The sequence below is a fragment of the Hesperophylax consimilis genome, chromosome 19, assembly GCF_061612785.1.
Source record: "Hesperophylax consimilis isolate HC1 chromosome 19, BYU_Hcon_1.0, whole genome shotgun sequence".
NCBI lineage: Eukaryota > Metazoa > Arthropoda > Insecta > Trichoptera > Limnephilidae > Hesperophylax > Hesperophylax consimilis.
The window spans coordinates 4,094,744-4,122,743 of record NC_142854.1 but is presented as its reverse complement, the minus strand read 5'-3'; the positions used below and the strand labels follow the sequence as shown (position 1 = coordinate 4,122,743).

Genomic DNA, 28,000 nt, shown 5'->3' with positions numbered 1-28,000 from the left:
AAAGCTGTAAATAAATTCTGCGCCCACAGAAGACGAAAACGTCGAAAACTAGTATCCCGTTTTCAAGATGTCGAACAAGTCGATAGGGAGCAAAATTCAAGGATTGGAAGAGAAATTGAGGGCGGAAAACGAATCGAGAAACAGAGATGAGCCTTCACTTAACAATGCAGGCGGGACAGGCCCCCCAAGGCCTGCGGGGCCGAGGCGTCCCAGACCAAGTAAGTTAATGTTTTCCGTCAAATCGCCATATCTATGACAGCCCATTTGCACAAATCCATTTTTGATCATATCATTGTTTTGATGTTTTTAACGCGCAGATCTTATCCGATATTTGAAACAATAGTTTATAACAATTTTATTGCAATTATTTGAGAAGTTATAGGTCACCTTGACTTTATTTGGAACGTTTCTCTTGCTTCGATGTGTTATTACTTTGTGGAAAATTCACGTTATATTCCCTATATGGTGGTCTAATCGCATGTTTATCGCTATGTTTCTACCCCCGTGTGTGGGCGTGTTAGGTGTTTATTGGCAAGATGGTCATCTGTTGTCACATCCAAATGTCGTTGATATTTTGACAAGATTCTTATTTTAAAATTCCTTGTCGATTCTATTTGCCAGCTGTCAAATCTAGTACAAGCAATAAGAATTCTCCTAAATACATTGTTTTTGCCATCAAAGATAATGGTTGCTTATTAATTTTACCTAGGCTAAATATTTGTATGTTTATCTGTTGGCATTTTCTTTTCTTTGTTATGTTTTTGAAATATTTATTGTATTATCTATGACGCTAGCGGTGAAATGCTGTCTTTAAAGTTATATGTGCACACAAACATGTTAAAAATATGCTGTAGAGGCAGTCACAGTAGCCATGTACGCTTAATGACGAGTGCACTTGAAGTGAAATAACACAAAACTGCGTTATTCAAATGTTATCATTAATATTATTTATGACCCTTTCCTTCACACTATCCATATTCCCAAGGACCCAAATAATAACAGCATGTTTTTTATATTGTTATGTACACTTACCTTAAAGAAAGGGTTTGCTGATTAAATTTATGCTAAAATATAAATGTATCTTTTATAATACTGGGCTTAGGTTCACAGGGGCCTAACTACAAATACTGGTGTTTTGAGTTAAGCTTGGTTTACATACAGCCGTTTAAGAAATGCTGTCGGGTATATCAGTTGGGTACATGAGCATTCCAATCTTTATTTGCATTTATCTCAAAACAATGTTTTTGTAGATAGGCCCCTGTGATCCTAAACCCCCGAATATAAACCAAGCACCTTGCGAAAATGACACAATAGCTGCTCTCATAAGCGAAATTGAAAAGGTGCAAGCGTCAGGGTTCTTATTTTAAATGATATTGATTGACCTATGGATTAATACTCACACAAGGTTTGCAGAAAATGTATTTAACAAGGTTGGCCCATACAGGCACTTTTCGGAAAAAAACGCATTGGGCCGCTCGTAAGCTCGTGACGTAGCTCCAAGTCCAGTTGGAGTCCGTAAGGAATGATCTCTTTCACTTTTCACCATGTATATAATATTATTTTTTATAAATCTACCTTAATTTCCTCGCACTTGTGTTTGGATGCCCATGCAAGACTGAACGCATTATCTATGTACTCAAATGATAAACGGAGTCAAATTAAAGACGATATTATGTAGTTTTTTCCACAGTAGATAACTGTGGTGTACAGCAGTAAATGGAAGAAAATGTCGGGGACGCCTGAGGAAATCGGTTCCATGATATTTCATTAAAATGACAATTCAACAAATCTTTAAAAGGTGATATAGAGTCATTAAAAGTGATGAAACAAAAACTATATATGTAACCCATTTAACCTAGTTTTTGTTTCATCACTTTTCATAACTTTATAACACTTTTTATAAGTGTGTTGAATTGTCATTTTGAGCTGTTATCCGGTCACCCCTTCTCATGATAGTTTGCTAAATGCAATATGTACAAGACGCTAATAAATAACCTCGATTCTACATCATGAAAGCATAAGTAACACTGTAAATATTCCTGGGATTTTTCCCTTTCATTCCAAACATTAATTTTAATATAATAATTAGTATAATATTACCAACATATAAAAATAAATCATTGCAAATGCATTCTGAATCGATTGACGCCACTTGTATTGCTGTAAATTAAAATCTCCCAGTGGAAAATGGGCTTCTAGCTATGTCACAACTTTCTAGACAATCACCTCTCTACCCCCTGGATAAGCTATCCTTGTTAAATACATTTTCTACAAACCTTGGTACCTACCCAAGACTAATAATTATATTCTAAAGTTCCTACCCATTTTCTTAAAATTGTTTATTGTTTTATTATAGTGAATACAGCCATGTCAAACAGAACGCGCCCAATGCATATGGACATTCCCGCCTTTCCTGCAGTCTCACAAGACTCCATAGAAACGGAGAACAGATTGCAGGAGATCAAAATGAGCGGCAACTTAACCATAGACGGCAAAAAGTACCCACCTGACATTAGAGACCTGGAACAACTGGGGGAGTTGGGAAATGGCACATGCGGACATGTTGTCAAGATGTTGCACACACCTTCGCAAGCTGTTATTGCAGTTAAAGTAAGGATTATTTATAAATATATTTCAATCATCTCACAAGCATTCTTATTATTATTTATTGATTATATAAAATAGTTATAATCAATACGCCCAGAGTGCTTTTACATGTAGGTAGTACAACATTAAGATGACAGATAATTTAGAAACAAGAATAAATAAAATACGTAAAACATACAACAAACAAAAATAAATATACAGTGATCAAATAGATTTACAAAAATCCAACAGAAGATTTAAGAGTGGTGTTGGAATACATATTTTATATGATCCACAAAATTCGCCAAGTTAACATTAAATACGTAAGTATAACCTAAGATTTAATTTTCCATAGAATGTTTTCTTTTGATCAATAGTATGAATGTAAAAAAATGTATTTATTTTCCACTTGGATTCTGCTAGTTCTCCATCTTGAATATTTATTTAATAGATCTTGTCACTTGGTCTAATATGAATATAGGTACATTTTTACATTTTAATCTACACTTCTAAAATATATTACATAAATAATTTTTACATTTTTCTTTGAATTCCTTAATTTAGGTACATTTTCAATTTCATTAGATTGCTTTAAATATAAATATAGATGACAAAATCCTTTTTGCAAAACTTTCAAAAATTGGTATGTCAAATTCAACTCTAAACTTACTAAAAAGTTTTATGATGGAGCGTACACAGAGAGTTCAAATTAACAAGATAAAAAGCAAACCTCTCCTAATTAACCATGGAGTACCGCAAGGAAGCGTACTAGGACCGATATTATTTCTAATATAAATAAAATGATATCTCCAACCTAGGAACGCGGGGAAAAATCATTTATTTTGCTGACGACACAAAAAAAAAAACATTCATACTTTATCTAGTTATTTGTGTGTAGTTATTTTTCTCCTTATCAATATGGTGCTATATTCCAGAGAGATTTGACCTCCTACACAAATGTTCTTCACCGGTTCCAGTTTCTGGCCATTCATCTCCAGTCCTGAGGCTCAAATCTTCTTCCATGTCACTTCTCCTCTTTCTCCATCTGTCTCTTGGTCTCTTGTATTGGGGTAGGAGAGAGGCTCCTCCAGTTACCTCTCACCCCAAATACATTAATAAATAAATTACAGGTGATAATCGGCTGAAGTGAGAAACGCCCATCTCATATGTGACCTCAATGAGCGATGCCGCATTTACCATTGACATCTTCAACATTACTTACAGACAGTATAGCAACTATGCTCTGTATATTTCCTATCAACCTTTTCTAGTTTAACCAACTAACATCACAATAATGTCTGTTGTCTGTTGCGTAACCTCGAAAATAAGATTTTGTTACCATTTGGTATTAAAATTAGTCCCGCTTCGAACAGTAAAACTAGTAAATTAGTTCAAAGATCCACTTTGTTTTAAACACAAATTAGTAAAATGTCCATGGCCATTTTGCAGAATTAAGTAACCTAACCTAACTCCGTTTTAAAATAGAAAGCATTAAATTACAAATGTTTAATGATTGAAAATAAATACAGAAAAATATGGTATTTTCTGAACATAAATAAAAATAATAACCTGTCTTATTTTTTTTTTCACCGCAAGTTTTTTTGCGTCTCCTGTAAAATTTGACAAATGGTAGTTACACATTACGAAGATATGTATACACATTTTATTTGTTCACATTTACTATTTGTTATTACTACTTGTTTTTATATATTTCTCAAATTAGACCCGAGTCACACGAGGCTAGTATTTCAAGTCAGGACAGCAAGATAATGCTAGTGATTTTGCAAGCTAGAAACTCAAGCTATATGTAAACAGAACTAGCTTTGTTTTTAACCTCACTAAGCCAGGATAGTTTAATAGGATGGAGTTCCATTATTTGAACTAGCAGCGCCCCCTACCACCGAAGTTATTATCCTGGCTTTGTGTCTAGCTTACGGCAAAGCTAGTGCACGATCGGTTAGTGTAGTATTTTTTTCCCTAAGGATGTGTTGTAACTTTAATAATAATAAATATTTATTTATTAATTTCTTACACAATTACAAATTAGGTTTTAATGCATATAAGAAATTAGGTTATATAAATTTTTTACAAAAGATTGTTTTCAAGTATTTATACATAAAAAAAGAAATTTCAAGAAATGTGGTACTTCCAAAAAAATCTCAGGCAGTGGTGAAAGATCTCCTCAATGTGGAGAGACTCTTTCAAGAATCAGAAGAATTTCCCTTCTGAATCTCTCCTCACTGACGCCAAATATATCAATCTCGGAGGAGATTTGGTTCAGGAGCAATATACTCCTCCCTACCGGGAGAACCATTGGCAGGTTAGTTCTGCAGGCAGGAATATAGAATAATCTATGATGACGTTGTCTAAGATAGTCATCTGGAACATAGAGACTCACGCGCTCCAAAATGGCTGAGTTCTCAATATAGCCTCGCAGCAGTCTGAATAAGTGGGTAGCTCCATACCCCTTCCTTCTGAGCTGCAGGGAGTGAAGTCCCAGCATGCCCAGAAGAAAGTTCGTCGGGTAGAGCCATGGATAGTGGCCGTACTCCCTCATGTAGATCTTAGAAATTTTTTTTTAAACCTCTCCAACATGAGGGAGCACCCCACCTCATGAGAATTCCAGATAAGCGAACCACTCTCCAGCCTACTGCGGACCAGGGAGAAGTATAAAATACTGTCATGTCTGTATAATTAGTCACCGCAATGATACTGGCATCATATAAACCGCTGTGCCAAGCCAGGATCTTGCTAGGATAGGATGCCAGCATAGTAGCTTGCTATCCTGGCTTGAAATACTAGCCTCTTGTTGCTCGGGTATTAATGTAATATATTGTTGTACGTAATGTACTGGTACACTGTACAGTACTTTGTGATATGAAATATACTTGAGATCGGGAGCATTAAATAAATGACAACACTACAGTGTATAACCGTTTTATGGAGACTATGAAAAATAAATAAATAATAATTTGTTGTTTTGCAGCAAATGCGTCGCTCCGGCAACTCGGAGGAGAACAAGCGCATCCTCATGGACCTGGACGTGGTGCGACGCTCTCACGGCTGCCCGTACATTGTGCGCTGCCTCGGCTGCTTCATCACCGAGGCCGATGTGTGGATCTGCATGGAGCTGATGGCCAGCTGCTTTGACAAGATACTCAAGCGGCTGGGCGGGCCCGTGCCCGAGGACATCCTGGGAAAGGTCACCGTTGCGGTATGTCTATTTATAGATCATCAATTCAATGCAAGATGCTCCGAAGAACTAGTGTCATTGATCCCTTCGGCACTGGTGCATAGTCAGGAAACACGCCAAATGCGCGCCCTTTTGTACACGGACATGCGACTAAGACAATGGAGATGGGGCAGAGGAATGTAGGGAAGTACCTGGCTATTAAGATCTGGTCATCAAACACGCCTAAAGCCATTTCAAGCAAAGTATCAATTAAAATGGTGGTCTTACACCAGGGGGATACTGAGAGTATCTTCCACTATGGAACGTGCTGCAAATATATTATTTTTAATTTAATAAATTGTGAAATAATACAAATTAATGCACGGCACACGCCAGGATTTGAACCCGTCACCTACGGTTTGTTAGTTGAGAGCCTTACCCTTTGGACCACGGGGCCGTCTGATAGTGCGTGCAGTTTGGTTATAGCTCGGCGATAGTCTGCAGTCTTCCAAGTCATATCTCTTCAAGAGCTCTTCTAGTATTTTGTATAAGAAATATTATATGCATTTGTAACATTTGTTGTTTGCAGACCGTAAAAGCCCTCTCCTACCTGAAAGATGTGCATGGTGTCATGCACCGTGACGTGAAGCCGTCCAACATCCTGGTGGACGTCCACGGCAGCATCAAGTTGTGCGACTTCGGCATCAGCGGCCGCCTCGTGGACTCCAAGGCCAAGACGCGGAGTGCGGGCTGTGCGGCTTACATGGCGGTGAGTTGTCAATTGTTATTCAATCACTCCACCAGACAGGCCTATATCCCCTCAGTCGACTGACTGAAGGGGTTATACTTATTTATTTATTTATTATTCATTAACGCCCTATCGGGCTTCTACAGACTAAATTGACAGTTTATGTATGTTAGTGTAACATAATACATGGATAATAGCATAACTAAATACAAAAAAGATAAATCTCAAATGCTTATACTAAGATTAACATAAAATCCAAATAAAATAATATTGTAAAAAAAGAAAAGTTTCAAGTATGAAGTAATTATGTACATTGTATATTCATATATGTATTTAATTATTCATGTTTGTTGCAAAACCAGTAAGACTGAAAACAGTAAAATAATTTACTTGTCAGGTAAATAGAAAATAAATATATGTATATGTATTATAAAACAAATGTTTAAAAAAAGAAGAAAAATTATGTCTGTTGTATCTATAGAAAAAAAAATGTAATGGTAAAATACCGACGCCGTAATTAATATCGAATTTAAATAATAGTACTTGAAATGGTAAAGTAAATCAAAGTATAATATACTTATCAAGTATGACCGTACATGCATACAGTCATTAATATGCGTCCAAAAAAATAAATAACAAATAAACTAAGGAGTATGTGAATTAAACGTTGGAAGGTATAGAGAAAAGACTTTTTTTTTTTTTTTAAAAGCTAATAAATACTACAGTAATAAATAGCAAATAGGTCTGAAATTAGTTGCCTTTTGAAACTCACAAAATTATGAACACCAAATAAATCAATAAGTTCACAGTATTTGTTTGCAAGGTGATGAATTCTTGGAATTTGTGAATACATAGAGTAATTAGTATTGAGGTTATTGTTACATTTAAAAGTGTCTTTGCTTCGAGTTTGTCTGACAGGTACATTCATATAAATTAATTCCAATAATTCAGGGCTGTCAATTAGAGATTTGATAATTTTGAATAAAAATAAAATATCAGTTAAAACTCTTCTATCTTATAGTTTGAGAAGAATTCGATGGAAATATTCATTTTAAAATTGATGTACCGAAGAAATTTATTTTGTACCTTTTCTAATGCTTGAGAATGGAGAATTAGAACGGTGACCATACTGTTGAATTATATTCTAATTTACTTCGTACTAATGAGCAATATAGATGTTTTAAAGTTGAAACATTTTTAAACTTTGCCCCCATTCTCAAAATAAAACCAAGCATTCTCATTGCATCGCTTGTAGTTTCATCGATGTGTAAGTTAAACTGCAGACTTTCGTGGAATAAGACACCGAGATCTAGAATCTGTGAAACTCGAAGAAGATTAGCGCCATTAATGAAATAAGAAAAATGAAGACGATTTTTACCTTTGTAAAAACTAATAATCTGGCATTTACTAATATTTAGTTGCAAATCATTTTCTGAACACCAAGCAAATAGTTTATTCAGGTTCAACTGCAAAATAGCGCGATCATTATCATCTTTAATTATTCTGTAGATCTTCAGATCTTCGGCAAATAACAGAATTTTGACTTTGCTAAAAATATTTACTGTGTCATTGATGAACAAACAAAATAATATTGGGCCCAAATGAGATCCTTGCGGTACTCCACTTGATGCCGCAAATTTCTAAGAAGTGAATGAATCCACCTTTACCGCTAAATACCTTCCCAACAGATAACTCTTAAACCATTCAAACATGCTCACTCCCAACAATTTTAATTTACGTATTAAGATTCTGTGGTTTACTTTATCAAATGCTTCACTGAAGTCACTATATATGGAGGGAGGGATGGATTCATACGTTCATACTCCTGGACATACTGACCCTCAGATAACTACTCACCCCTCATATACCTTTTTCCTTCCCAGAACTTCCTCCCCTTCCTTTCCTAAAAAGATTCTCCACACAGCATCCCCAAAGATGACATAGGCCTTGAGGGGAATTATTTTTCTCGGGGCCTCCTGTGTGGAGGAAATTTAAAAAAAAATATTTCAATATTTCCGCGTTTCTCCATGTTTAACTTTATTGGAATTCCCCGTGCACCACCAAGTCACGTTGTTATGTGTTTCGAACATATTTTCAAAATTCATTGCTCCCGGGTATGGTGGAAATCTTCCCACCAATGAAGACAACTGTTGGCCATTAGAAAAAAAACTACTTTGTTTCACATTGTGAACAATTATGATTTGCACATTCAGTAACAGCAGCCCTAGAGAGATACTTTTCATCCTTTGGCTCGGTCCAGTTCAAAAGGCTGGAAAACTGATATACCTTGAATGAATGAATTGTATTTGGGAGGCACTTGTTACAAATACTAATAAAGATTCCTTGTCTGTGATTGTATTCAAATAGTTGATAGTACAGAATTCTCTCAGTATTCCGCTGCTCGATTATTGGACAACTGCAATAATCTGCTGTTATTTCTTACAAGTTGAAAGCACAAAATCAAGCTCTATAATTTACCGGTATTTGTATATCAAATTCAGCAGTCCAAGCTCTATAGTTTGCCTGTATTCGTATGTCAAATTCAGTAGTCCAAGCTCTATAGTTTGCCGGTATTCGTATGTCAAATTCAGTAGTTCAAGCTTTATAATTTGCCGGTATTCGTATGTCAAATTCAGTAGTCCAAGCTCTACAATTTGCCGGTATTCGTATGTCAAATTCAGTAGTCCAAGCTCTATAATTTGCCGGTATTCGTATGTCACTCACTTTATTTACCCAATTTCGGATTTGTAGTTGAGTTTTTATGCAGCCAGCAATTTGTGCCCCATTTTAAAAAGAATTAGTGATTTGTTGATTTGTAAGAAGATTTTATTTTTGAGTACTGAATGATGATGGCAGGTCCATCAATTTGGATGTCTATGATTAGATATTTATATAAATATTGAAATGAATATATGTTCCGTTACAGCCAGAGAGGATAGACCCACCGGACCCGCAGAAGCCGGACTACGACATCCGGGCTGATGTGTGGTCGCTGGGCATCTCACTGGTGGAGCTGGCCACGGGCATCTTCCCCTACCGCGACTGCCAGAACGACTTCGAGGTCCTGTCCAAGGTCATCGGCGAGGAGCCGCCCGTGCTGCCCGAGAATCTGCCCTTTTCCACCGAGTTCAAGTCCTTTGTGGGGCAGTGGTGAGTTATCAGAATCTTATTCTATGTTATTCCACAGGGTTCAGCAATCCAAAGCAGATTTACTAGGAACTCATCGCACTTGCCGCAATGTTATTGTATTTTGAATTTTTTTAAATGCTAGCATACTACAATAGGAAAGGAAATACTGTATCTTAGAATTATTCGAGCTTATCGTTTCGTTTCATGCAAACATTATTTTTTATCTATATAAAAGCTCTTCGCAAATTCCATATCGAATGTCATATTTTTTCATTTTCAATCTGAGCATTTTGACATTAAAAAATAATGAAAAATTCCATTTTTTCGGTCCCTTTGGTCTATGCTTCGACTCATTTTAAAACAGCTGATATTTTTCCCTCTGGCGACTGATTTTTAAAAACTTTGACTTAAATAATTTCAGCTTCGGACTCAATTTACTCGAAAACAAAAGCTCAAAGTTATACCACAAAATCGACTCCAAATGTTTCCCACTTGTACTACGAGTTTCTAGACATTCAGCAGGTCCATACGTGACCTGTGTTAAGAGTCACAGAACCGACTTAATTTGAATTATTTTAATTTCAGCTTAACAAAGAACTATCATAACCGACCGAAGTACGGACGCCTATTGCAGCACGCCTTCCTGCAGAAGGCCGAGTGCTCAGGTGTGCGCGTGGACAGCTGGCTCGCCACCGTGCTGCCCCCGCCGCAGCGGTAGGTATGCATGCCGCCCTCCCACTATTCCCCCTGCACAACACACACCACACGTCTCTACCTTACTCTAGTTGTACATCTCTTGCCATGCGCCAGAAAGGGTGCGATTTACTACTAGTTCTCTAGCATTTGTAGGTGGCTTGCCAAAAGAAGGCTTGCAAATGAAGGTACACATATGCACTTCTCTTGATAACCGTAGAAAGGGCATGATTTATTAGTAGTTGGCATTCCTTGGTGCTTGCCAAAATAAGGTTAGAAGGCGCACTTCTCCTGACATACGTAGAAAAGGCGTGATTTATTAGTAGTTCACTAACCTTCGTTGGTGGCTTGCCAAAACACGTGCAGAAGTGTGCGATTTATATGGAAGGCTTGACAAAAGAAGGTGCACATATGCTCTTCTCTTTGTGCAGAAAGGGCGTGATTTATTAGTAGTTCCACCCGCACCGCCCTTCATTCCAGACGACGCTAACAAACAGTTTTTTGTTTTCATTTAAACAATAAAGAATATCCTATTAACTTGATGGGCATCTGCAAACTTTATCATGTGGATAAAAATGGAATACGCTTTGAATTCAACCATTAAATAATTGTATTTGGTGTTAAAACGTTATAATCCACAGTATAGCCAAATTACATTTTATTTGATTTTTTCCAAGAACGAACTTAAGTTTATGTTTGCATTCCAATTGACCTTAGGAAACAATTGTTGGATGCCTTCCAGCAATCTAGATAACCCCAAATCCCCCAGTTAAATAAATAATAGATGAATGTAATACAAATATGCAGATAAATATCGACTAGTCAGCAGTTGGGATGTAAGAGAAGTTGAACTAACTACCTACAAGACTATTTATACTGTATTCTATTTGACTCACTCTGTATTGCCAGAGTCAACCTCACTATATATTATTAGTATATACTATTATATACTTAGTCCATAACTCAACCACTAGATATCGCTTGCAGCAGCAAATAAGCAATACCAAACAACCGACATCGGTGATATTTTTAATGAAATACCGCCTCAATACTCTCGACACAACGAAGTTTTGACGTACCACGGAAAGTTGAACTTTTGACTCCTACACAATTAGATTTTTGGCAATTGTTCGTCGACGTTGTGCTAAGTTTTGCTGATAACGAATATCGATTTGATTGCCAAGGGTTTTGACCATGTATATGTAGTTGACCATCGGTATGGATCGTGCCGAATTTCGCTGAATACGACCAAACTGCATGAACTATCAAAGCGGCTGTGCAATGAAAATTATGCATTTGGAGTATAGATAGAAATGAAGGCGGGGAGCTACTGTAGGTGGATGCAATTTACAATAGTATGGGCGAACTATATAATCACAATTTATTAGTATTGTTGGAAAGTCTCCCGTAAAGAGTTCAAAATTAATCTTGTTCATCCTCTGTTGTGTTGAGAAGTTTTGTTTGTAAAGTTAACCAGACATAAGTATTTTGCCTACATAACATTTTATTTCTGGTTTTGTATTAGTGTTATGTTGTGTGTTTATGATGCGTAGTTAAGTGATTGTTTTGTGTTTTTGATCTTAGTAAAAGTAGTAGAATAATTTGATAGATTTTTAATCATCATTTTTTGTTATGGATTTTTTAAATGTTAATCTAACACTTATATTTCAAAGTTAATGATAATTTGTACAGGGTTTTCCAATAAGAGGTGTTATTTTGAATAGCCCGCTATTTCGGTAGATGTTACTTTTGAAGCTGTCATTATTTGACATTTGACAAGTAGAAACTACGCCATTAATAAAAATGGAACGATACACGCTTCAACAACGCATTGAAATTATTAAAATTCACTTGAGTGAATCAAATGAAAATCATCTTGAGTGATGAGGCCCATTTCCACCTCGGTGGCTTCGTCAACAAGCAAAATTGTCACATCTGGGGCTCGGAAAACCCAAGAGTTATTGTTGAAAAGCCTCTCTATCCTCAACGTGTGACTGTTTGGTGCAGTTTATGGTCCGGCGGAGTCATTGGACCTTACTTTTTTGAAAATGAGGCTGAAGCAACAGTTACGGTGAATGGATTGCGCTATTGAGAGATGATTAATGATTTTTTATGGCCGGAATTGGATGGTACTGATCTGAACAACGTTTACTTTCAACAAGACGGCGCTACGTGCCACACAAGCAACGAAACCATTGATCTTTTACGATTGAATATCAAAATAACACCTCTTATTGGAAAATCCTGTATGTATATTTTTATGAGATTTATAAATTAATGAGAAGTAGCCCATCGTCAAAGAAAAATGTTAAAACATGAAGTGCTGAAGACTTTTACAATCTCCAAGTCAGGGTAAAGAGGTAAAAGAGAGTGACAGTTTGACACAGTAAAAAGATATGCTTTTTTCCCCTTAACCAGTAGCTAATTTCAACCAGTTTCATTACAAGAACTCTTTGTTCTCCTTTCAAGAGTTTTTGGATTCAGTGAACAGATTTTCTACTAGTAAGATTGACCCTCCTCATAGCAGACATTGTATACAGTAGAACCCCGTTAATTCGAACCCCGATAATTCGAAAAAACGCGTAATTCGAAATTTTCGCTAAAAAAATTTCCTCAGAAAAATTTTTTCATACAAAATTTTTTTTAATTCGAAATTCGTTAATTCGTAATTCGAAATTTATTTTTGTCCGCGCACGAAAATTTGTTCGTGTAATTCGAAAAAATTTGATTTTTGCGAAAATAAATCATAATATTTCGTAAATCTGAATCTAAAAGTCAGCCGTGGCGGTAAAACGCCGAAAAATGTATTTTTACGTGGTTATACATCGTCCTAATTAGTATTATTATTTTGTAAATCTGAATCGATTTCAATGTCGTACTTTTTCAAATTTATTTCGAATATCCGAGTTTGAAGGGCCGAGAAAATACGTTTTACGCGGATATATGTCGTAGTTTTACGAGTTTACACCAAATATCTGAATTCAAAGGGTCGGCCGCGACGAAACTCGGCCGCGAAATTTCGATTTACGCGTAAATGTATCGTATATTTACGAATTTATTTCGAATATTTGAATTTAAATGGCCCGCTGCGACGGAAATCGGCCGCGAAATCTCGATTTACGCGTAGATATATCGTATTTTTACGAATTTATTTCGAACATTTGAATTTTAAAGGGCCCGCCGCGACGGAAATAGGACGCTAAATTTCAATTTACGCGGAAATATATCGTATTTTTACTAACTTTACTTCGAATATCCGAGTTAAAAAATACGACGCGACGGAAATCGGCCGAAAAATTTCGATTCACGCCAAATATGACATATTTTTACGAATTTACTTCAAATATCTGAACTTAAAAAGCCGGCCGCGACGAAAAACTGCCGATAAAATTCTATTTACGCGGAAATATATCATATTTTTACGAATTTACATCATATATCTGAATTTAAAGGGTCGGCCGCGACGGAAATCGGCCGCGCATTCTCGATTTATACGGAAATATATCCTATTTTTGCGAATTTATTTCGAATATCTGAATTTAAAGAGCCGGCCGCGACGGAATACAGCCGCGAATTCTCATTTTACGCGGAAATATATCGTATTTTTACGAATTTAAATTCAGATATTTGAAATAAAGGGCAGGCAAGCGACGGAAAATTACCGCGAAATCTCGATTTACGCGGAAATATAACGTATTTTTACGAATATCTCAATTTAAAGGGTAGGCCGCGACCGAAATCGGCAGCGAAATCTCGATTTACGCGTTAATATATAGCATTTTTACGAATTTATTGCGAATATCTGAATTTAAAGGGCCTGCCGCTACGGTAATCGTCCGCGAAAATAAAGAAATAATTGGTATTAATACAAATTTACAACTAAAATACCACCCGAATTTGAAGAGGCGGCCGAGAAAATCGATTTTCGGCGTTTTTTTTTTCATAAAATTTCGAATTACGTGGGAATTCGTTAATTCGAAATTTGATTTTTGATGTCCCTTGGATTTCGAATTAACGAGGTTCTACTGTAGTAAAGCGATTAACAAAAATATTGAATGATTTAGTACAGAAAGGATTAAAATGTCAATTTTTCAAAAGGGTCTCATAATATAATGAACTTAAATAATTGTATAGGGGATAATTATTCCGCAGACTGGAGACTCCACCCGTCACTCGCCGCATCACCCACCCCGAGGACAGCAGCCCCCTCAGTCACCATCCCCCGCACACCATCCTGCCTCCGGCCATGTTCAACGGCTCCAGCCACCAGCCCCCAGCCCTCAGCAGCCCCCTTCACCCTCCCACCAGCAACGGACTCAGTCTACCCATAGGAACTAATCACCCCGTTGGACTGAATCTCCCCATCGGAATAAATCACCCCATTGGACTAAATCTACCAATCGGCCTGAATTTACCCGTTGGCTTGAATGTTCCCATCAGCCCAAGCCGCTCGGTTGGTTTAAGCCTCCCGATCGGCGCGAATCTCCCAATCAACCCCGTCGACAACGAAGCGAAAAACTTTTTTAAAAGTAACGAATCCCCAAAACTATCGCCCGAGTCAGAGCACTCCTCCAGCTTTCGCGACTCGAAGAAATCCAGCCAAGAGTCACCCGACCAGAGCTTGTCCGAATCCAGCAAAGCTTCATGCATCTCTACGTCCGCTCGCGATCCTAATTTAGTTCTAAGAGATAGTAGTTTAGTTAATAGGATATCTTCACCGATCGACGATTGCGAAAGCAGTTCTTTCAGCTCTATGACCGTCGAAGGAGACTCTGTAAGGGATGTCTCTATGATGTCCATCGAGAATCTCAACTTTGTCCTGCCTAAACAAATTCAAGACATTGAAAACACGAGAATCCAAAGCCCGCCGCTCGAAAAAACCGTCTTGAGAATACAGAGAAACGCAACTCCAGAGTACTACACGTCAAACGGTTCTAGCGCCAATGGTCCTGTGAGAGGACAGAATTATAATTACAGCAATACTCCCGCATCGGATAATGAATATAACCTCCAACACCGCGTGCGATCCTTGAGTAACACAATGGTATATGGAAACAATGGCGGCGAACGAAACCCTCCGCCGAGATTCGTGACCGGTTCACCCAACTCGAAAAACTATTTCGCAAACCTCGAGATCAGGAATCAGCCGTTCTCCGGCGGAGGGCCGTCGAGCTTCGACAGTTATACCAATCAATCACACGGCCACCGCAGCCACGATTCCGGCGACTATCAATCGGGGTCGTATCACGACCAGGGTTCTCCAGACATGGCCAGACGGCAAGCGTTCTTCTCGCCGAGCCGAACTAACAAACCTCCGCCTCCGATGCCGCAGAACTACGAGTATGTGAACCATCCGAGAGACACGCACGCTAATGTCGCGTCGCCGCCAAACTTCGTGCTCGGACGAGACGGTTACGACAATCTCCCGGGAGACGGTTGTAATAGAGAAAATCAACAGCAACAGAGATTCTCACCAAATTTTAGAACAGATGCTCCGACGAATTACTTCACGTCTACGTCTGTTTGTACAATGTCGAGATTTGGACCTGTCCCCGTGCAGCAGAGGATGGCCCCCATGGGAGGGGGGTACCATCAGAATCCCGGCGGCAGCTGTTCGCAGCCGGCGAGTCTTGAAGCATACGGAGAGACGAGACACTACCCCGCCTACGTACATGCGAGGTACTTTACTTCTCTTTTTTACTTGCTAAGTTTTTGTTTTCTAGTTTTATTTCCAGGAATTTATTTTTGAGGAATATTCCTGAAGCGGGATATACCACGGGAATTTTCATCTAAATGGTGATGAAAGAATCCCTTTGAGGTGTCCTACGATGAAATTTCATATTAATTAGTGTGCTTTTGAATTGGATTTAAGACAAGCTGTCAAAATGTTGATACAGCCGATAAGCATGCATTGTCCAGGTACATCAAATGCAGCAGTAATGCAACGCTACATTCGAATTATGAATTATTGTTAATTAATTATTTGTTTGTGTACGTTTTACCCGACGGTTTTATTTAACGTTCGGTGTTGTGATTTCAGACCGCCGGAGAAGAGCTACAACCCGGCGCTGCGGTCGCCGCAGCCGGTGGCCAGGAGATCCGCCGTGGCCAACCGGGAGCGGGACGAGAGAGACCGCGAGCGATGGAGGACCGGCGATCCTCAACACCACCACACGCAGGTAATGTAGACTGGTGAAAGAAGCTGTCTCACATTAGTGTTAAAAGAGTCCCAACTGCTCTCAACTGTCTGGATTCAGTGAGATTATGGTACCCCAATTCGGTTATGTCGTGAAAAATTAAATTTTACTGCGCATGCCCGGATCCGAACCCACAACCTCCTTATTCGTAGCCGAGAATTGTAACTACTCAACCATGTAGAGCGGATGAATGGAAAAAGCAGTGTGAGGTGAATATATGACGCAAAAATGAATGAAATAAGAAATCCAGGATGTGCGAGGAAAACATGGCATGATAAAGTGAATCAATTACTTGATGTCAATAGTTAGAACAACAGATGAGTATGTATGAGATGATGCATGACCATGAAGCAAGGAGCGTGTGCCAAAATGTGCTGTGTGGGGATCTGTCTTTTCTGCTACCCCTGCGGAAAAGCAATGCGATGTTTAAATGGTAATGGATCTGCAGTAGCCATTCCAAGCCACCGAGAAACAGGGTTGCAACTTGGGAGTATTTAGCCCTTGCCACTGTAGGATCCTCCTGGGGACCTGTACACGGGAAAACAGGGAAATGCGGTGAAATGGCAGATAGCGCAATAGGCCATTGGCCTGAGTGCTTACGGGAACTATCTGTGTTGCTTTAATAAAGATGATAATGAAGTGTGTTTGTTGTTGATAATGTCCAGGTACAAGGGAACACGAGCCCCATTGTGCTGCAGAGATTCTACCACCAGCAGAGCCAACGTAGGAGCAGAAGGGACCTGAGGGACGGCAGTCCGAGACAGAGAACGTAATTACATCTAACACTATTTTTATATAACTCGGGTCAATGCTGCTATTCCTAAACGCTTGATTCATCAAAGTGTTTTTTAACGGAACGTTTTTCCACTTTGACAATTTTTTAATCTTTCTCGAAGATTATGCACTTTTCCCGGTTCATTTTAAAGGTGAAAAACGCTTAAAAAATGGAAAGAAATTAATTCGGGACTCGAAAAAGAAAAAGATTATTCTATTGATATGTATGTATTATGTTAACAATAATAAGTATTCAAAAAAGCTTTCCTTAGTACTTTGAAGGCTTGAATGGAACTAAACGAAATTTGTTTATACCTGTTTTTTCCTAACGGTAAAGAGAGACCTTTCAAATGCATTCTTGAAGAAGTAACTGCGATTCCTTAGCACATTCTCAGAATATGACCCGGCGAGCTGACCGTTGCATTTTCGCAACATCAGCGTAATATGGGTTAAACGGCATATTCATAGAATATCACTTAAAGGGTGCTGTACTAAACTAGAAAATAAATTTAATTTAATTAAAATCATATATTATAAATATATGTAAAATTTCACATTTAGCCAACATATTTAAACATATTCCCCTCCCCTCCACCTTCTTTCACCCCTACCTCCCCCTTGTCCCCCCACTAATGTTGATGTTCTCTCTTCCTCTTCTATCTTACATAATATAAATAGACAGTAACTCTGTTATTGATTTAATATGTTTTTATATAACCCTGATGAAGGTTAGTGTGAACCGAAACCAGTTGGTTTTATATATTAACCTGTTAACCGGGGAATTACGCAGCATATAACGGGCGCGAACTCCTTCACTAGGACGTATCAGTATGTCACGCCCGGAGGACGTAATTTCATATTATTTTTTTTTTCATTAATGCATTATAAAAATGAAAACATCGAATTAAAAAAATAGAAATTTTACAAACAATTATAAAGATTACAAAAAATATAAAAAAGGTTATAATTACAGAACAATAAACAAAAGCACACAGATAAAAGAGAATCATTGAGTTTAACCTCTCAGACAAAGGCATTTGTATGCTATGTGTTCCTTTGAGAACTGTCAAAACGCGGAAATTTTTGTGTTATTCACGACTTTTGCTAAAAGCATCATAACTCACGTCTTGGGAAACGTAGCTTCATTCTAAAAAATGTTTTGGAAAGATTATGAAATTCACTATCGCATTGTTTTGTTATACGTAAATATTTGCGTTTCTAAATATACATTTTCTGAAAACGTCAAAAATATGTAAAAATCGCTGACCATTATTTCAAAGCTGTGAAAAATGTACTTTTTTCTGAGTATCATAAAGAAATAACACTTTATATATTGAAGAAATATAATTAAAAACTATTGGTCACCTCAAAATATTAACCGTCCAAACTAAAATATTTTTAATAAATTATTTAAAAACGCAATAAATTACGAACGAACAAGCTGACAGATTCAATCGACTCAGATAATGCACCTCAAGATTCCATAGATATTTTTGAATGCAGACGCGTAGCGTTATTCATTATCGATACTCTGTTTTTTAAATCATGGCAATCCGTATACTAGTGATGGAAATAAATCGATTTTTGTAAAATCTCGCGCGCTTACGTGAAAAGACGTACTAATGTCTTGACCGCTATTATCATATTTACGTCTTTTGACGTTCTAATGTTCCGAGTGGTTAAAAAATTAAAGTATGTAAAAATTCAAAACTCAATTTCCGTGTGATATGCTCGGAAATATACATCCCGCTCGTTCCAGGGCGCAACATATATTTCAAGGATGTATACATATGTCCTACCCGTACCCGATACTGTTTACGTTTGACATATTTATACATCCCGCCCGGTTAACAGGTTAAACATAAAAGTGGTATTAAAACAAAGTTATTTTATTTTTATTATTATTTTTTTATTATTGAATTTTTTTTTGATACTTACGTTTAAAGTTACATAAAATATTGAAAACTGTATAAAAAATATTGTAATAAATGTACGTAATTAAAAAAAAAAACATCCACAAAGGCGAAGCCTGAGTGTGGTGGGTATTATATGTATTTTTATCTTATTTCCATGGTTTAAGTGGAGATACAATATCAAATATAAATTTTAAGTTATTTTCAAAAAGTTACTATACAGATGCAATGCACAAAACTAAAGCATGAAATATGTAAGAGTTTTAAAATAACACAAAAAATCAGGTAAATACTAGTTTTTAAAGAAGACATTTTAAAAAGTGAATTAGCAGACTATAATAATAATAATAATACTGGACAATTTTTATAGCGCCGCTTTTGTGAGTTATCATAACTAACCATAAAATATATCCACTGTTTTGTATGTAAAATAATAAAAAAAAAATATATATATACTTCGCCATTCCCTGATGATAATGAATAATGACTATTTGATATCCTTGTTCCTAAGTTGGTGTGTATTATTGCATTCCAGTAGCGTCAGCAGAGAAGCGAGTGTGGGTCGCTCCCCAGAGCCGCCCCGGAGAGCGCACCGGGATCCTAGTAACGGTAGAACAGACGGTTCACGTAAGCATACAACTTTACATTCCTTCAAATCTTCCATCAATTCCAAAAAAATCTTTTCTCCGAGTATAAGTGCTATTCTGGGGAAACTACTTACGGTAGATTATATTTGTACAATTTTTATAAATATGTAAACACATTATATGGCAAGACGATACACTTTACAAAAACATACTTTTGCAGAAAACAAGCAAGATATTACAAAAATAGAACCATGGTGAAAATTTTTGTGTTGGCACACTGAGAATTGAGGTTGCGGTATATGAGGAATGAAAAGTGCCCTATTGAGATGTTTTTAAGTGTAAATATAATTTATTCTGTTTAGCTCACCGAGATCAACAGTCTCTTCGGGAGCGTCTCGAACGAGAGAGAATACCCACGGAATCACATTTGCCAGAGAGGGACGGCCGCCAGACCTTCATGGATAGAGACAGACAACCGGACCTCATTAGACCCCACCACAGGTATGAGCGGGAGGCCAGACACTCCCAAGACCCGAGAGAAAGCGACAATCCAAACAGAGAAAGATTCGATCCGCGGACAAACCAGAATCAAAATCCTCGGAGAGAGAGAAGAGAAGAACAGAACGGAACGGAAAAAGACGATCAAAGCGATAATCTCTGCAGTCCACGAGAGAGATTCGAAAATCGCATGCAAGAAAGGAAGAATAATAAGGAAGTATATCACCATTCAAGAGATAGGGAGAGAAGAGACGATCAGGCGCCCCCGTCCAATGGGGATGTGCACAGGAGTAAGGAGGATGACAGCGTGCGGCTCAGTCCTCAGGTGCTGAGGAAGCATGGAAAGAGTCACAAGGATAAAGATGACCAAGGTATTGTGGCCCTTATTTCATCATTATTGTCATCCTTCATTATGGAAATATTTCGCTTGACACCACCAACACCATCTTCTTTCATGTATAATGGATATTAAAAGCTTTTCAAATTGAATTAAATACTTTTGGGGTGGTTTGGCTAAGACCAAACGGTTGCCTAAAGGTTGTAGGCGACAAAAACTTACTGAGTTTTATTTTGTCTTTATTGAAAACTTGTGATATATGGGTTTTGTCGCTTACAATGTTATTTTTCGCACAAAACTTCTGTTGATAGTGATATTACACACTATGCACAATGAATAAACTAATAATTAGAACATCTTTCAAACTGTATCACATTCATTTTATGTTTGTTGCTTCCTAAAGACATTTAGAGTCAAGTCCCCAAAAAGATTCTCTCACTGTACTAAATGTATATACCGTGGAACCCCGTTAATTCATGTTCCCATAATTCGAAAAAATGTGTAATATGAAATTTTCTTTAACCACTCAGAACATTAGAACGTCAAAAGACGTAAATATGATAATAGCGGTCAAGACATTAGAACGTTTTTTCACGTAAACGCGCGAGATTTTACAAAAATTGATTTATTTCCATCACTAGTATACGGATTCCCATGATTTAAAAAACAGAGTATCGATAATGAATAACGCTACGCGTCTGTATTCAAGAATATCTATGGAACGTAGAGGTGCATTATCTAAGCCGATTGAAACTGTCATCTTGTTCGTTAATAATTTATTGCGTTTCTAAATAATTTATTAAAAATATTTTTGATTGGACGGTTAATATTTTGAGGTGACTAATAGTTTTAAAATATATTTCTTCAATATATAAAGCGTTATTTCTTTATGCTACTCAGAAAAAAGTTCATTTTCAAGGCTTTGAAATAATGGTAAGCGATTTTTACATATTTTTGACGTTTTCATAAAATGTATATTTAGAAACGCAAATATTTATGTATAACAACACAATGCGATAGTGGATTTCATAATCTTTCCAAAATATTTTTTAGAATGAGGCTACGCTTCCCAAAACGTGAGTTATGAAGCTTTTAGTAAAACTCGTAAATAACACAAAAATTATCACGTTCTGACAGTTCTCAAAGGGACACATAATAAATAAAATTCTATGTCTGAGAGGTTAATTCGAAATTCAATTCATTATTCCAAATTTATTTTGGTCTGCGAATGTAAATTTGTCCATTGTTAAATGAAAAAATTCGATTTCTTCAAAAATATATCATATTATCTCATAAATCTGAATCTGAGAGGCCGGCCGCGCCAGTTATCGGCCCCGATTTTTCGTGAATAGTTCATGTATTTACGAATTTGTTTTGAACATCTGAATTTGAAGGTTCGGCCTAAACGGTGATCATATTTATACGGGAATGAGTCAAGTATTATTACGAATTTACTTCAAATACATACCTGAATTTGAAGGGGCGGCTGGAAAAAAGCAGCGAAAAAAAAGGTTTTATTTTCTTAAAATTTAGATATAAGTGGGAATTTGTCAATTTGAAAATTATATTTTCCGTGTCCCGTGGATTTCGAATTAACAGGGTTCGACTGTATTTGCATCATCTAATCGCAAATTCCTCCCTTTCTTTAAGTTTTGGATTTTTTCTAACGGCCCTCAACAGTAGATTTTTTTTTAGAATTCCAAAAAATGGTAATACATCATTTTAAATTTTTTACATGCGCAGCAATAGTACGCAGTTTTCACCTATTTTATGAAGGTCATGGGCTAATACAGCATCTACCGCCAGCGTATTGAAAATTACACAACGATATTGCGAATTGTGAAAATGTTACGATTGTAGACAACATTGGTCTTTTAAAGGCCACCTCTTAAAGCCGACTGAAGTAATTCGCTACTTCGAGGGTCGTTAATGAACTCTGAACACAAATGTTGCAAAGTAAAGGGATATTGCTTTTAGGTTATGTATTTATGGTTACCATCAATTATTTGTCTCATTAAATCACCATTAGAAAACTACAAAGTGATGCTGTGTAAATATTTCAATTGAAATGGGTTAATTATTGTACAATAATTACAAAGGCTCCTAGTTGTGTATTGGCGAAGGAAATGTAGATGTTGCGCACTTAACACCTTATGCCTCTTAGATGAATATACTCTGCTTAGCTTTTGTACATAACACCTTTTGCTTCTATGACTACTTTTAAGACTTCACAAGATGATTTTATAAATTTGTCTGCGAGAAATATCATATTACTTTTATCTCGGTGACTCGGTGATGTTTTGGAAAGGACGTCGCTGTACAAAGTGTACATTTGTACCAATACACACAGTGTGTTGTTTGGGTCAACTCTTATTGCGCCACAGTTGCCAGTGGCTGCGCGAATAATGGGCTGTCCATGATTCAGGATTCGCTCTCAAGCGTAATGTTTTCTTTCTTTCTTTTTTCCTTACAAATTGAGAGAGTAATATCTCCAAAAAAAAGTGTTGAAACTCGGACGATAGTAACTACTAGTTAAACAGAACAAGTGGCGGGTGATGAGTAAGTGATGAGAGACTCTACAAGGACTCTCTCATCCCATCGCCTTGCAGCACAGTGTGAGGGATTAATTCAAACGCCCGTCACTCCCAGACACACTGACCACCAGATTCCTACCAACTCCTCGTACGTTTTTCCTTCCCAAATCTTTCTCTCCTTCATCTCCTTCCTTTCCTTAAAAAAACCCTCCACAGCATCCCCAAAGATGACACAGGCCCTGAGGGAAATTATTTTCCCCAGGGCCTCCTGTGTGGAACTAATGTAAAAAAAAGTGAAAAATATCAACATTTGAAGCCAAAACACGGAAACCTAGGAATGTACAGGTAAATTATTTCAAAGAGACCCCTTGCTCGTATAGTGGTGTACTTGATGGATCAAACAAATAATTTAATTTATCAATCATTTTGTTTTGTAAGCTGATATTATCGAATTGAATCGGGAGTCTAAATTTAAGGCGATGCGCCATGTCATTTAGCATTTGGAATCGGGCCGTTAGCAATAACACTCCTTACGTAGATGGCGATAAGGTTTTAATTCCCGTTAAACACCAGCCGCCTGTTTTGATTTATGCGAGAAAAAAACATAGCCAAAAAGTGTTTTATTTTACGAATCAGGCACAACTATTTAAATGTTTTACGATAATTTTCTAAAGAATTTAATTTGCCACATTATACAATAAAATCTTAACCGGAAATTTTGAGTCATTAGTAGGAGATTTTGAACTTTCGAGTATTTTTTATAGGCCTGATACTTTATTTTTTACTGGGCTTTTAAAAAGACTGATTAAAAAATGCTCGATTGATTCAAAGATCGCATCTAGAATATTTTAAGCGACCAAATTTCAAACCAAAACACATGATTTTGCATCACTTTGTAGTGCTTCGCCTTAAGGCGATGCCATACGTAGTAATGCAAAATTATGTGTTTTTGGTTTGAAAATTTGGTCGCCTAGAAATGTTTCAGATGCTTCAATTAAATACTGCGAGTAGAATACATCTTGGCCTTTGAAATAATCAAGTATTTTTTAGATAAATCTTTTTATAAGCCCAGAAAAAATTAATGTATAAGGCCTATGAAAACTGCTTTAAAGTTCAAAATCTCCTACTTACGAACACATTTTCGGTTATAATTTTATTGTATAATGTGGCAAATTAAGTTATTTATAAAATGATCGAAAAAAAATTTAATATTTATGCCTAACATCCACAAAATAAAATAAAAGGCACTTTTTGGCGATGTTTTTTTCTTGCATGAATCAAAACAGGCGGATGGTGGTTAAGCGGGAATTTAAACCGTATTGCCATCTACTTAGGGGTTAATATTGATAGCGGCTCAATTTAAAATATTACACGACGTAGTGCATCGCCTTAAACGAAATTGATGTCGCTACGACCCCATTTTTTGGGCATTTGCGAGGCAAGCATGGGTGAACTAGTTTGATAGACTTTATTGAAACTTTTGATACTATCGGCTAGCACAAAACATACAAACGTGTCCTCTTTAAAATGGGTTGCCTGTACATATTTATATAAAAACACATTATTATGAAAACATTTTCACAGTTGTATCTTGTAGAATCACCTCATCTTGTATAATGCTCTTCACGGTATAGGCTTCCAAAGGAAATGTGACTCCAACGCGCAATACTATATCTCTCCCATTATCTATTACAATCATAGGTAAATAAAAACAAGGAAGTAACAATGAACCATTATTGGTATGAAATCGCCTGTACAATGTGTCGCCAAAATTATTCACCCATACTGCTGCAAATTGCATCTGCTGCAGGTGAACATTACCTACATTACATCTACTGCATTCTACCTGGACACCAAACGCATAACTTTCTTGTAAAGCCACTTTGATAGTTCGTGCAGTTTGGTGAGCGACAATCTGTTTCCTTATGTGCCATATCTCTACTTGTTTCTCGTGGAAGTCTGCAAGATGGCAGCTAGTAGCCAGCAGCCACCAGGACCAGTAAGAATGCTCCCAGACAACCTTGGTGTTTTCAGATCTCATTTAGCCAGCTTCTAGTTAGATCGACTTTGTATCTTGTAGACACCATTTTAAATTGTTTTCTAAAAATTGAACATCCGTTTACATTTTGAAATTAGCATTTTTTTTAAATGTCTGACTAGTCATTTCCAATAGACCATAATGATAATATTCAATATTGCTCCAAATAAGTATAAGGTCGCGCAATGTTGGTAACTAACAAGCAGAATTAAGGTATTTTAAATTATTATAATTTTTTTTTTTAAACCGAAAAATATGAAATAAACAGTGAAATATAGGTGGATTCTTCGGCTTTGAACCACAGTAAGCAGTTTATATGTATCCTTTTTAATATTCGTAGGTATAATTTTAGGAATGAGCGTAGTCAAATCCCAAACTGAATAGTACAATTTAAAAATCAATTATGCGGGACAATCCTTGTATGTACCTATAAAGTGGGAAGAAGATAAAGTATTAAGTTTTGGGATGGCAATTCTGATGAAGGCCGCCTTTGCACCCGCAGTTATGTCTGTATACCTAACATGAGTTTTTGTTTGCAAACCCCCGTCTAAATGCCATATCACGCACACCTGTTCACTACTTCAACAAAATGGCCGCCCACACGCACGGACCGTGCCACAATAATACACTCGCTATATACGTGGCTACTCTATGGGACACTGCCACTCTACACGGGCCTGCTTGTCTATGGATTTGTATCACCTTTTCTTCTTATTTGCTATCCGATGGTTTTCAATCAATCTTTTTACTAAAATAATGTACAATATTATATCTATTATCATTATTGCTGCACTTTTCCAAAAATATGGCACCCCCACAACTGCCTTATTATATATTATGAATGCTTGCCATCATTTATACGTTCACTTATTGCTTGCTTTAATTGTTTGGTCCACTTGTTGTTTGTTTGCATGCATCTTTTTTATCATAAAAAAAAATAAATAATAATTTGTCGTTACAAATTTTGCACCAATATGAATGCGTACCTCTTTTTTACGATTCAATAATTTTTTTTTTCTTTGTGTGTTTGTAATTTGTTTTGTTTAAAATTATTTAAATCATTTGCCACATCTTATTATCTCGATGCACAACCGTAAAAATCACAAATTTGTTATGAATTCATCAATATTTATGAAATGATTTCCATGCTGCCGATGTTCATATTCGATATCATCATAATTTAAAACAAAACAAATTGCGACGGCAAAAAAAAATACAGGCTGGCTAAATTCAATAGCCGGCATCGTGAAAAGGAGGTTCACATCCTATGTGAAATTGCATTTGGGTGGGTCAGGCAGCCACTTGGAGCGGAGCGGCGGGCTTCCTGGCGGGAGCGGGACGGGGCCGGCACGGGACCATTCGGCGTCTCAGCGGGACCACAGCGGCGGCGGACAGTCGCGCGGCTCCCGCTTCGGCGGGATCCCACGTCGAGTTGCGGACTGCGACGACGGGCAGGACGGAAAGCGGGACGCGCATTATGCGTCAGGATTAAGGTGAATATTAATTCATATTACTGGCCATTTATTTAACTGTCCCGATGGTCTGGAGCCAAGGGAACTATTTATTTATTTATTCAATCATTGCCAATTTTTTCACTGTCTAATTTTTTTCTTGACTTTGACTGTCCAACTAGGAAGATCCTAAAGGTTTTAGGACAAATTGGATGGCTAAAGGCAATTTTAAGCGATGATTTAATTCTGAAAGGTGGTCTTTTATGGTGGTATTCATGCTTCGATTGTTTACCAGAGTGGAAGATACTCTCAGTATCTCCCTGGTGAAATACCACCATTCAGAATCGAAATTTTGCTTGAAATGTCTTTAACTGTGTTCACTGACCGGATCTGATTAGCCGGGTACTTCCCCACCATCCTCTTCTCCATCTCCTTTTCCTCCTCATTCCCTCAAGCATTGCAACAAAGGCCAAATGGGAATGTTTTAGTCTCACTGGCTCCGGTTAGCAGGGATCAGTTGGGACTCTTGTGCGGTATTTATTGAATCGGTTGCTTCGAATACATCCATCATCTTCGATAATTGAACTTTCTGCCAAGCTGACTTCAATTACTAGGTAGGTAGGTAGGGGCCGTTCAAGTACTATGTAAGCACTATAGGGGGGCAGGGGGGTCTTTGATTTGCTTATTTTTGATGACATGGGGGGGTGGGGGGGTCGAGATAGTGATTACGTCAGCACTGCTCAGCAGTACTGCTTTCTTCGGTACCTAATTTACTTTGACGAAAGACATAGTGCTCTCGTTTATACTTTGGCGCGCATAGGGACAGAAGATGCCAAAGGGGACATTCTTTAAATTGACCCAGCGACTTGTGAGGACTTGTGAATGAAAGTTTCTATTAGAGACAACAGATGTCACTACTCGTCCCTCGCCGCCGCCGCTCGCTGCCCTGCTATTTCGCGGTACATTGCAAATAAATTAAGAATAACACCAGTTGTTTTGATTACACCAATTAACCTAAGGGAAGAGCCGCCCCTGGTACATAGTTACTTTGTTCCGAATATTATTTCAATGATGTATTAAAATTAACAAATTATTACGTATTTTCTTATAGATATGGCGTACCGCAGCCCCCGCCTCGCCGCGCCACCGAGTCGTGGAGCCTTCCCGCTTCCCCGCTGCCTTCGCGCCCCTCCTAACCCCCCCGGGAGGTGGCCCCCGTGCGCCCCCTCATACTTGTGTCCACCTGAGCAGCCACCGATATCCTATATACACATCTAACAGAAACCAGGAAGATGGACCACGAACCATTCAGTATGAAACCACACCAACGCAAGTGTCGCCAG

At 37.5% G+C, this 28,000-nt stretch overlaps 1 protein-coding gene across 2 annotated transcripts; it reads left to right on the top strand.

The window, feature by feature from the left end:
• LOC149414673 (uncharacterized) lies at positions 1-27,992 on the top strand. Of its 2 annotated transcripts, none has more exons than XM_089643297.1 (13): positions 1-218; positions 2,357-2,610; positions 5,573-5,800; positions 6,348-6,527; positions 9,433-9,656; positions 10,221-10,349; positions 14,481-16,007; positions 16,369-16,507; positions 17,191-17,294; positions 19,748-19,839; positions 20,162-20,668; positions 26,501-26,699; positions 27,769-27,992. In XM_089643297.1, the coding sequence occupies exons 1-13, from the start codon at positions 68-70 to the stop codon at positions 27,851-27,853; spliced, it is 3,819 nt and encodes a 1,272-aa protein (XP_089499423.1). In that variant the 5' UTR covers positions 1-67; the 3' UTR covers positions 27,854-27,992. The 2 variants fall into 2 exon arrangements, with proteins under 2 accessions (XP_089499423.1, XP_089499424.1); XM_089643298.1 differs by having other exon boundaries at positions 26,505-26,699; positions 27,769-27,907.
• Positions 27,993-28,000: the final 8 nt, after the last annotated feature.